This window comes from Seriola lalandi, unplaced genomic scaffold (assembly GCF_002814215.2).
Source record: "Seriola lalandi dorsalis isolate HSWRI2012SDOR001 ecotype SW California unplaced genomic scaffold, Sedor1 jcf7180002054137, whole genome shotgun sequence".
NCBI classification, from domain to species: Eukaryota; Metazoa; Chordata; class Actinopteri; order Carangiformes; family Carangidae; genus Seriola; species Seriola lalandi.
The window spans coordinates 65,210-75,871 of record NW_019524690.1 but is presented as its reverse complement, the minus strand read 5'-3'; the positions used below and the strand labels follow the sequence as shown (position 1 = coordinate 75,871).

The 10,662-nt window shown below is 46.0% G+C and overlaps 2 protein-coding genes across 2 annotated transcripts in view; both read right to left on the bottom strand.

Moving 5' to 3' along the window:
• Positions 1 to 2,949, bottom strand: part of ncbp3 (nuclear cap binding subunit 3) — a 6,550-nt gene extending 3,601 nt beyond the window's left edge. Inside the window, exons 1-3 of the mRNA XM_087173241.1 lie at positions 2,706 to 2,949; positions 1,173 to 1,238; positions 11 to 146 (exon numbers count right to left, since the gene is read on the bottom strand). Coding sequence (XP_087029367.1) covers positions 11 to 146; positions 1,173 to 1,238; positions 2,706 to 2,894 — 391 coding nt within the window. The 5' untranslated portion in view covers positions 2,895 to 2,949. The remainder of the gene's footprint in view (positions 1 to 10; positions 147 to 1,172; positions 1,239 to 2,705) is intronic.
• Positions 2,950 to 3,866: 917 nt separating this feature from the next.
• LOC111653005 (rap1 GTPase-activating protein 2-like) overlaps positions 3,867 to 10,662 on the bottom strand; it is an 11,453-nt gene continuing 4,657 nt past the window's right edge. Inside the window, exons 10-22 of the mRNA XM_087173239.1 lie at positions 10,580 to 10,662; positions 10,045 to 10,200; positions 9,694 to 9,765; positions 9,511 to 9,597; positions 9,104 to 9,250; positions 8,766 to 8,870; positions 8,594 to 8,685; positions 8,417 to 8,521; positions 8,160 to 8,247; positions 8,015 to 8,081; positions 7,853 to 7,923; positions 6,951 to 6,983; positions 3,867 to 6,026 (exon numbers count right to left, since the gene is read on the bottom strand). The exon at positions 10,580 to 10,662 is cut by the window's right edge and continues 47 nt beyond it. Coding sequence (XP_087029365.1) covers positions 6,972 to 6,983; positions 7,853 to 7,923; positions 8,015 to 8,081; positions 8,160 to 8,247; positions 8,417 to 8,521; positions 8,594 to 8,685; positions 8,766 to 8,870; positions 9,104 to 9,250; positions 9,511 to 9,597; positions 9,694 to 9,765; positions 10,045 to 10,200; positions 10,580 to 10,662 — 1,085 coding nt within the window. The 3' untranslated portion in view covers positions 3,867 to 6,026; positions 6,951 to 6,971. The remainder of the gene's footprint in view (positions 6,027 to 6,950; positions 6,984 to 7,852; positions 7,924 to 8,014; positions 8,082 to 8,159; positions 8,248 to 8,416; positions 8,522 to 8,593; positions 8,686 to 8,765; positions 8,871 to 9,103; positions 9,251 to 9,510; positions 9,598 to 9,693; positions 9,766 to 10,044; positions 10,201 to 10,579) is intronic.

Genomic DNA, 10,662 nt, shown 5'->3' with positions numbered 1-10,662 from the left:
GTGCGCTCACAGGACGTGTCGTCGATCCACTCGATGTGAGCTGGAGGATACTCCTTGAAGTAGCCGAACACGTCCTGTGTGCTCATGTCGTCCACGCCCGTCACGTGGATCGCCTCCATGCGCAGTCTGGGGATGGCTGAGCACCACAGAAGAAGACGACAACAGGTTCAACAAACACACAACGGAGTCGGACCGTTGTTAACACCTGTGAACTGATCCACCTGTCCACCTCACTCTCAACACATGAACCCAACACAACATCTGGGGCCAGCTGCACAAAACACCTCAAGTTAAGACTGTCCTCTGTCTGACTTAACGTTTCCTTTGAATATATTGTTTTCTGCTTATCTCGGTCCAATACTTAAGGAACCACTTAGAGTTAAACCATCGCACAAAAGACCTTAGTGACCGAACCAAGGAAAAACCCTAAAGGTGCATGTGACTCCGTCTGAACCTCTGAGTTTAATGAGATTAATGAAGAAACTAAACAGTGGACCCTTAACGACAAGGAACTGATTTCACATCACAGATTACAGATCAAAGCTCTTTCACTGATGTAAATTACTTATTTCTTTAACTAAGGAAACCTTATACTTAAGTAGAAAACTTAAGGTAGGGCTGTGCAATTAACTGAATTTCGATTTTGGCTGCCAACGATCAGCAAAATAGTACAATCGAGAAAAACACGATTATTTTGCATGTTCTGTTTTGCAAGAATACTCTTATTGTGTCTTGCGTTCTGAATGACACGTGCACATCCGCCCTCCCGAAGCCACAAACTCTCTGAGCCAGAGGGAGGCGGGTCGTGTGCACATCATCCGCGAGTAAAGATGGCAGACGGAGGGCCTGTCTCTTATACACATCTATTCTTTTAAGAGCAATAAACGAGTTGTTTTGACCTGAAGGCTTCATGTTTCATACTGGAGTCTGAATGGCTCCAGGCTAGTTGTGATGTCATAAATCCTGCAGGTAAGTCCAGGTGTTAAAATGAGATTTAAGGGGAAAGATAAAAACAGTCTCTCAGTCTCATCAGCCTCTAATTGTTTGTTCAGACTTCTTCCTAGAGAAGCTGTTTAAATATCCATCAGATCCACTTGCTGCTGTTCTGGACTGAGTAAATCCAGGTATGACGGACGGCGTCCTGTGGGTGTCTGTCAGTGCAGGTGTTGTACCTTTGAGTTGACATCGATCCCGGTGATGAAGGCTCCGGCTTTGTTCTCGTACCTCCGGCTCGTATCCTGCAAAACAAAATCCAGCAGCTGAGATGCTTCACATCCTCACTCTCTGCTCTCCGAACGCCCCCACTCTCAAACAGAGAGGCGTCCACATGACGGTGGGTGGGCAACACAAAGACGTCATGGAGAACATTTTTGTAGGATGAAAGAATTAAATAAATAAACAAGACATATAAAAGGTCTAATAATGGATTTAACAGCTGAAGTTGGAAATAAAACCTCCACAACACCAGAGAACCTGATGCTAGCTTTCACTGATTTCTCCCACATAATAATACTCCTATTCAAACATCTGCCATTTTAATTATAATCTGACTGTCAAGGCAGAATAGTGAACACACATACTCGGATCTCAGTGTGTTTCAGCACAATCTACAGATTTGCAGGAAACAGCAGCATTAACCTGAAAACTCGGGATGAGAAGCTGGTCGCACTCTCACACTGAATGACTGAGTCATTAAAACTCCTGATGCTGCTGAAGATTTATTTACATCAGTACTGTTTGATGAAAACACTGAAGTAACCTGATGAAAACACTGAAGTAACCTGAAGAAAACACTGAAGTAACCTGATGAAAACACTGAAGTAACCTGATGAAAACACTGAAGTAACCTGATGAAAACACTGAAGTAACCTGATCACGTTTCAGGTTAAAACTTAAGAGACATTGTTCAGTACAGGCATTAAGTTATATAATATTGTAAAACACTTACACCAGAGATGTGGCTGTTGTGTTGTCTGTCAGATGTGTTCAGCCAACAGCTGTAGATAAATATAATACTGAAAACTAAAGTTAGAAACTAACGTTAGTTGCAGGCTTAGTGAGGGGCCTCCTCATGTTGGGGCCCCGGGCTCACTGTCTCTATTCCCCGGGCTCACTGTCTCTATTGCCCGGGCTCACTGTCTCTATTCCCCGGGCTCACTGTCTCTATTCCCCGGGCTCACTGTCTCTATTCCCCGGGCTCACTGTCTCTATTCCCCGGGCTCACTGTCTGTTAAGGGGAAGATTATCATGGAAGCAACAACACAGGAATTACCGCTAAAATAATAATTTAACTAAGGTGGTTGATTATTAATAAGCCGAATTGATCAGTGACTGTGTTTGTATCAGAAACGTTGAAAGGTTTTAAATCGTGTCCAACCGACGCAGTCCCCGGTAAATAACGTTAGATTTCCAGTTTCCTAACGGGTGTTTGGCGGTGCACGTGAGGAGGCGACCAGCAACAAGTGAGTGAAAAAACAAACGTTCAAACTCCAGCTGCGGAACAATGGCGCCGCAAACTACAACCAGTCCGTGTCACAAGCGGCTAATGGTCAGCCGTTGCACCGGAACCGCCGCGGTGCTCACCACCTGCTCCCCGGACCCGGAGCCGGGAGTCCAAGTTACCACACACCGTCACATCTAGCGGATCCGCCGGCCAGAGGAGACGCCAGTCCCCGGGCTGACAGGGCCTAGTCCGGGGCACTTACCGGCACCAGCTCCTTCAGGGAGCGGTTAACGGAGATGTCCTCGGCCTCCAGATCCAGCTCTCCCTCCTCCACCTCCATCGGTTCGGCCTCGCGGGCATCTCTGTCCGACTCGGACTCTGAGTCCGAGTCCGAGCGGTCCGAGCCGCTGTCTGATTTCACAGACACCCGTAAACTATGCACGGCCGCCATGGCGCTACCTGCGAACAACGCCTGCTGCTGCCGCTTCCCCCTAACCCGGCAACGGTTCTCCGTCTCCCCCGCCTCTTCTTCGTTGGTGGAGAAAACCGTTACACCAGAGCACTAGTGCCACCCAGTGGTGGAGGAAGTATTCAGATCCTTTAGAAGTAAAAGCACAAAAACACTTATTTACAAGGAAAAGTAAATTTCGGGAATAGTTATAATATTAGGAAAATAAAGTCGGTTCTTGAAGTTCACTTGGGAGAAGTGAACTTCAAGAACCTGAAGCTATTTTTTTGGGGTCCATTTTATGCCTTTATTTGATAGAACCAGTAGAGACAGGAAGTTCAGGGAGAGAGGAAGGGAGGAAGTGGTCCAGGTGTCCACAAGAGGACGCTCCGAGGAACTTGAGGTTCACCTGGAGGGAGTGAACTTCAGTTCACCTGCACGTAAAGGACGAGGGAGACTCATTTGAGGGCAGTAATGTTCTCATTATGAGCAGAGAAGAAGAAGAAGACAAACAGGAAGTGAAGAGAAAACGTGTCCAGTCGCCTTCATAAATATACAATTATAATGAAATAAAATATCAAATATAAATAATAAATTCTATTGTTATATTATATTGCATCACATTAAGCTGTTATATTACAGTATATTATGTTATATTATTATATTATTATTGTATTATATTATATTATATTACAGAGTGTAGTGTAGAGTGGCCCAGCTGTACGGTGACATCATCATCCAGTACTCTAAGACGATGTCCAATCAGGTGATGCGTAGCCTCAGCAGGTGATCTGCAGGGGGGACAGTATACTACTATAGAGGAAGAGACATCACTGATGTGATGTGATGACTCTGTCTTCACTTTCCATCAGTGTTGACAACACAAGCTGATGCATCTTTATCATCAGCCTACAACAGAAACACACACACACACACACACACACACACACACACACACACAGAAGAGAGAACCAGTCCATTTTGCAGAAACTTTAATATGTCAGATTTTCATGTGAGAATCACAGAAACCTCAGATTTCCATCATGATGCAGAAACATTAAATATAAACACACAGACATCTTTGTATTTATGCTACTTCCTCCCTCTCATCAGCCCCTTTCAAAATAAATTATTACTCTTATTTTGCAAAAAATCTGAAGACACAGAAAAAGAGATTTACACCTGAAGTCGGAGCGAGGAGAGGAACAGTTTGTGCTTTCCGTGCAATCGAGACAGTGACAGTTCAGTCTGTACAGAGTCAGTGTTCATGTACATTTAACATCCACAGAGGAAGATTCATTTTAGTGCAAAACATACATCAGTTGTCAGTTTCTGTCGGTTTTTGCATCAAACAGCTGATGAGCTTCTTTTTAACACAGTGTCACAGTTCATGTGATGTGAACGTAACTCAGGTCTATCTGATCTGTGATGACAGTAACTGAGCGATGAAGCGTACCGGCGCCACGTGCAGCTCTCAGGGACAGAGAAGAAGAAACCACATGGACGTGATCAGCCCCAACACGAAGACATCATCAGTGACCTGGAGGAGCTGCAGGTCGTTCAGCTGCTTCATCAACCTGATCTGTGTTGGTAACAGGAAGTGTTTCTGAGGCCGGAGCTGTGTCGTAGTTCAGGGTCTGCATCTGAAGACGGAACCCAACGAGACTCGAGCATCCCACTTCAGAGGCTCCTTGAAAACACTTCCTTCTTCTGCTGGACCATGAAGACTCCAACAGGTGGATCCCTCATGGTCCAACATGTCCCAAGATTCATTTCAACAGCTAACTCTTCAAACCAAGGACCTGGAAACCTCAGGTTTTGTCACAAGTGTTGTCATGGTTGCTAGGCTCCGTAGACCAGACCGTCCCACTTCGGTTCGGTCCTCTCAGTCTACGAAGGACCAGGATGTGGACCCTGAACTGGGACACAGCTCCAGTCTCTGATCCTGGTCTCAGTTCTGCTCGGAGTCCCTGATCAATACGACACCAACAGGAAATGCTCTGTGTGTGATAACAACGTGTATGACTCCACCTGACCCCACCTCAACACCACACACTCATCATGAGCTGATCAACCTCCTGAGGGCCCTACTGGCCCCCGGCGTTACCTCCCCATAACAACAACCAGTGCTCTGGAGCACACGTGATCAGGTGATTAATCAATAATTGACTGACAGAAAAAAGTTTGATAATATGAATTATTTAAAGGAACTGTTTCTGACCTGCTCAGTCTCAACATCATTTATTTTTATTTATCTTTACACGTCTGTGTGTGGTGCATTGTGGGAAACCATGTCCGTCAGCAGCCTCAGGATCAGAGTGTGGTCTGAACCTGAGGGGTCATGTGACTGCAGGCTTTGTGTAAACAGCTGGAGCTCTGGTGGCTGTGTTCATGCCAACACGTGTTCACATGTTCATCACATGACGCCTGTCTGTTGTCAGTTTGTGTGTCTGTTCGGGGAAGAAGCTCGACATTGTGACACAGTCAGAGTGAGACCTCCTCTCTCTAGAGGATCACTTCCTGTCGCCACAGCCTGCAGATCAATAATTTAAACTGATCAGCTCATCAATTTTGGATCAGAATCTTCAGATTCTACAGCTGTTATCAGCAGGTACACCGTGAAGAAGGACTCAGGGTCAGGGTCAGGGGCAGGGTCAGGGTCAGGGTCAGGAGCAGGGTCAGGGTCAGGGTCAGGGTCAGGGTCAGGAGCAGGGTCAGGGTCAGGGTCAGGGTCAGGACTATTAATGAATGTGGCTGTGATGTGGAGAGAGGAGGTCTCACTCTGATGGAGAAACACTGTACAATGGCGTTACAGAGTGATGCCTCTTTTCCCTCATGAACTATCTTTGTCAGAGAACAGACACACCAACACGGTTCATGTCAGCGTGTCGCTGACATCGTCATACAATCAACGTTAATTAGTGAAGCTCATAACGAGGCTGATCACTCTGTCACAGTCTGAAGAGACGCAGCATTAAGGAGGAATGTTGAAGTGTTTTCCCTTTTTAACCTAAGTGTGTGTGTGTGTGTGTGTGTGTGTGTGTGTGTGTGTGTGTGTGTGTGAGTGTGTGTGTGTGTGTGTTCAGATTAGACTCCTCCTCCTCTGATGTTTGTCTGAACTTCTTTGTTGTTAATCTGGAAATTTAAAAGGAAACAAAGCAGATTAAAAACAGAATCAAAGATCAAACAACAATAACAACAACAACAACAACAACAACAACAACAACAACAACCTTGTTGAGGTTTCAGATTGAGCATTTAAACGTCAGCTGCTGTGACACAGTTTCACCACAGGGGACAGTGTAGAGCAGTGTGTTCACCTGTGTGTTGTTAACGCAGTAACACACCTGGATTTACCTGTTCACTGCAAACAGCTCTGTGCTTTGGTCTTTGTGTTTTTAGACATTAAGAGGAAATAAACAAATATTGCCAGAAAAACTAGTATATGACCTTTGACCTTTGACAACCAAAATCTGATCAGTTCCTCCTTGAGTCCAGGTGAATGTTTGTGCTGAACATGAAGAGATTCCCCTCCAGGTGTTCCTGAGTGTTCAGGTTTACATGAAGCCTGCGGCTCTTCACCCTGAGTCTTGTCTGCAGGTTTTCCTCTCAGGCTGCTGTTGTGTCTGTTTCCCTCAAGTTGATCTTACTTTGAAAAACTTGCCTTGAAAAAACTAAGTAAATATAACTATTAGTTTGAACTTATGTCACTTCTTCATTTAAATAAAGTCGCTCCAACTTAAAATGGCAGCTAAAGTGAATTTGCTCTTTTTAAGTGTAATGAAAATCTGACCTGAACCTGTCGTCCTCTCATCTGCTTCACCTGATCTCCTCCCTCACCAGGTATCTCTGCTACAGGAAGCATCACTTCAACAGGAGAGAAACAGACCTGGCAACCTTCACCAGCCTGTGTGTCACCTGACAGACAAGAGTCAGGGCAAACTGCTCTGCTGCCTGTCCACCATGCCTCTTGTTTCTGTGCTCCATCTATGAACTGTTATTATATTTCTGATCGTGAGTCGTTCATGCATCATCACAGACACACAGGACAGGACGTACCTCCACAGCTGTCTTCACAGTCTAATGTCCCTGCTGAGGACAGACACAAGAGACAGAGTCAGACACGTGTTGATCAGAGACACGTCACAGGTCCGAGAGCAGCTCAGCTGATAACACCTGTCTGTCAGGTGAGGAGAGTGTATGACGGGATTCATATTTAAAGATAAAGATTCTCTTCTAGCAGCTTCTTTAAGATTCACAGGACTCAGATCCCACTTCGCCTCAGACTGTGACTCATCCCTGCAGAAGATCCTGTTCAGATTCATTCATTCAGTATAAAGTATAAATGATAGAAAAGGGAGGAAATAAAGTGGCACAAACATTCAAACTAAAATAATTTCCAGCTGTTACTTCTTTGTAATTTAGTCCTCACACAGCTGTAAGCCACGCCCCCTCCTCATCAAAGGCCACAGTGGTTAACGTTAACGTTCCTGCCATCTCTGTTTAAACAGCCATGACGAGTCTTAAAGCTCCTCCAGTGTAAAGGTCTGTGTCCATGTGTAGTGTGATTATAGATCAGCTCTAGCTTCTATATTAATACTGTGAAAGTATCAAAGCCTCAGTCCACAGAGAAATGCACACAGCCTGTATTCAGAAACTGAGCCTTAAAACCAGCCGTCAGGACTTCTGGAACTTTGTGATGTCACAACAAAGCAGTCACCAAGCCCCGCCCACCTGGACCCACCATCCAAACCTTTACAGGATTTGGTTTCTCTGAGTGTTTTTACCTGAAATCTGCTTTATTTTTATTGGATCACTCAGAAAACAGTCAGCCAATCAGAAGAGAGGCTCGGGGAAGCTTGTAAAAACAGTTACATCTGACATGAAATGAAGAGAATCTGTTACACACACACACACACACACACACACACACACACACACACACACACACACACACTTACTGCAGCAGAGTGGCTCAGCTTGTCGAAGCGGAACTTGAGGTTGGATCTGGGAGAGTTTTTATTCTTGGTCTCTGAAAGTGAAAAGACATGAAGTCACAGTGAGAGAGAGAGAGACAGAGAGACATAGACACTGGACTGAGTGTGTGATGTGTCTCACTGAACCTGTGGGGCTGCGACACACAATCAGCGGACTTGAACTTTGACCCTCGACTGCTGCAGCCTGAGCGGGCTGAAGAGAGAGAGAGAGAGAGAGTTGTACAGACTGTATCAGGTGTTGATGGTGAGTATCTGAAGCTGCGTCTCTCACCAGGTGAGTGTCGTCAGTGGCGACGCTGAAGCTGCAGCTGCTGGACGTGGATCTGGAAATCTTCGTGCTGTCCTTCTTCATGTGGATCCTGCAGGTCAGAGAACATCAGCTGATCGCTGCCACACTGTTCCTCAGTGTCTCTCACCAACAATAAGAATACACCAGAGAGAACGAGAGAAAGAAAGAAAGAAAGAAAGAAAGAAAGAAAGAAAGAAAGAAAGAAAGAAAAAGAAATCAGAGAGCCCAGTCACACTCACCTGTCCCGTTGTCCCGCCTCTGGGGAGCTGGGATTGGACGGCTGCTCTGACCTCACCTCCAGTGTGGGCTGGCAGCTGTCGAAGCTCCTCTGCTCACTGAGGAGACTGAGGGAGAGAAACAGGTGAAACAGTCACATGACTTATCTCAGTCACATGACGTGTGTCTGTCTGACTTACCTCCTCTGAGTGTGTCTCTCTGTCTGACTGTCGACACTCAGCAGACGAGGGAAGAGTCCCGAACGTCTCTTCACGGGAGATCTGATGTTATACTGACAATCACACAGAACACAGCTGTTAACACACACACACACACACACACACACACACAGAATAAACAGACAACTCTGACCTCTGCACTGATGTGTGCCAGACCCCCCCCACTCAGGCTTGTGGGCAGACCTGCCCCACCCCGCGACATGGTCTCCATGGAGACGCTCCGTCCTCGCATCGCCCTCTGAGATGGATAAAAGAGGTGGTAGTGAAAACCAGAAGCACAATCAACAACTAACCAACAACAACAACAACAACAACAACAACAACAACAACAAACAACAAAAACAGCAACAAACAACAAAATCATTATCTCAGTGTAATTTAAGAGGTTAAATCATGACCCTGTGAAAGAAAGAAAGAAAGAAAGAAAGAAAGAAAGAAAGAAAGAAAGAAAGAAAGAAAGAAGACTCTGACCTTGATGGACTCCAGCAGTCCTCCGTGGGCGTGTCCGTTCTCAGACCGACCCTCCTCCTCCAGGCCTGATGTCAATCCCAGCATGCTCTGGGAGCGTCTGTGCAGCTCGTCATGGAGGCTGTCCAGCAGCGCCGCCCGGGTCCGCTCCTGAACAAACACACACTCACTTTTAGAGGGATTCTGTCGCTACTGAACCTGGATCAGCTGGTGGGTTCTGACCCTGCAGCTGGACCTGGGTCTCCTGTGTGAACCAACTGATCCAGGAGCAGCAGTAGGAATCAACAGAGGATCTAAAACGGAGCCCTGTGGAACTCCACAGACTGTTAATCACAGAAGATCAATGGAAACAATTCTTTATCAAATGTTGTAGAAACATCAGACAGTCTGAGTCCTTCAGGTGTTTTTACCTCCAGCCGGGCAAAGCGGTCGCTCTTATAACAGGCCAGCTCTGCGTTGATGAGCTTAGTGAGAAGGAACTCTCTGAACCCTGGACCCTGAAATAAACATTAATTAGATCGAGTTCATATTATCAAATGTTCTCCGTCGTGTTTCACGTCATGTTCTACCAGACAACAACAGCTCTGTCCTACCTTCTTAAAGATGGCTGGATTTGGGAGGGGCGGGCCAAACGGAGGAACGTCTTCTCGCGCTGTGACAGACACCTGTCAATCACAAGTTAGTGAAACATGAGCATTAAAGTGATCTGGTTTGTTTTGTACCTCTGGTGTCATTGTTCTGATATCAACAGGACAATTAACTGTTAGCACGTCAAGCTAACTTCTGATTTCATTTTCGTCTCAGCAATCTGACGACACTGTGAATCATGGGAAACGCATGAGTTCTTCCTCACATTAAAAACAACATAAAAAAAAACAGGAAATACGTTATATATTTGATAAAAGCTGGAGAAGATGGGCGAACATGTTTGTTGTCAGCTGTACCTTGTAGGTGGTGTTGTTGGAGCAGGGCTCCTCCACCTGCACCAGGATGAAGGCGTGCAGGAAGTTGGAGGCGATCATGTCAGGGACGAAGGGCGTGGCCTCTTCTTGAAACACCACGGCCACGATGTCATTTCCTATGTGACGTTTCCTCTGAAGCTGAAGAAGAACTTTGTTGACTTCACTGACATCATCCTGTGTCATGTGTCGTCATATCACATGTTACAGCGTCCCGTGTCACGTGATGTTGTGTGTTGCATGTTGTTATGTCCCGGCTTGGATTGTTGTTTCTTGTCTTCTTCATGTCATGTTCATTCACGTCACGTCACGTCACGTCACGTCACGTCACGTCACGTCACGTCACGTCATTTATGTAAGGCTATGACACTGTATCTTACGTATGTCGTATCATGTGTTACACGCCAGGTCATGTGAGGCCTTGCATTGAGGCTGTTCTTCATGCGTTGTGTGTTTTGCTGCGTCATGCTGTGGACTGTGGTGAGTCGTGTTGTGTCATGTGTTGTGTGCTGCTGTCTACCTGCTGTGTGTCTCCCTCAGTGAAAGGCAGTTTGGTGGAGACGTGGAACATGATCTCCTGCTGTCTGTGGACGGTGTAGACGG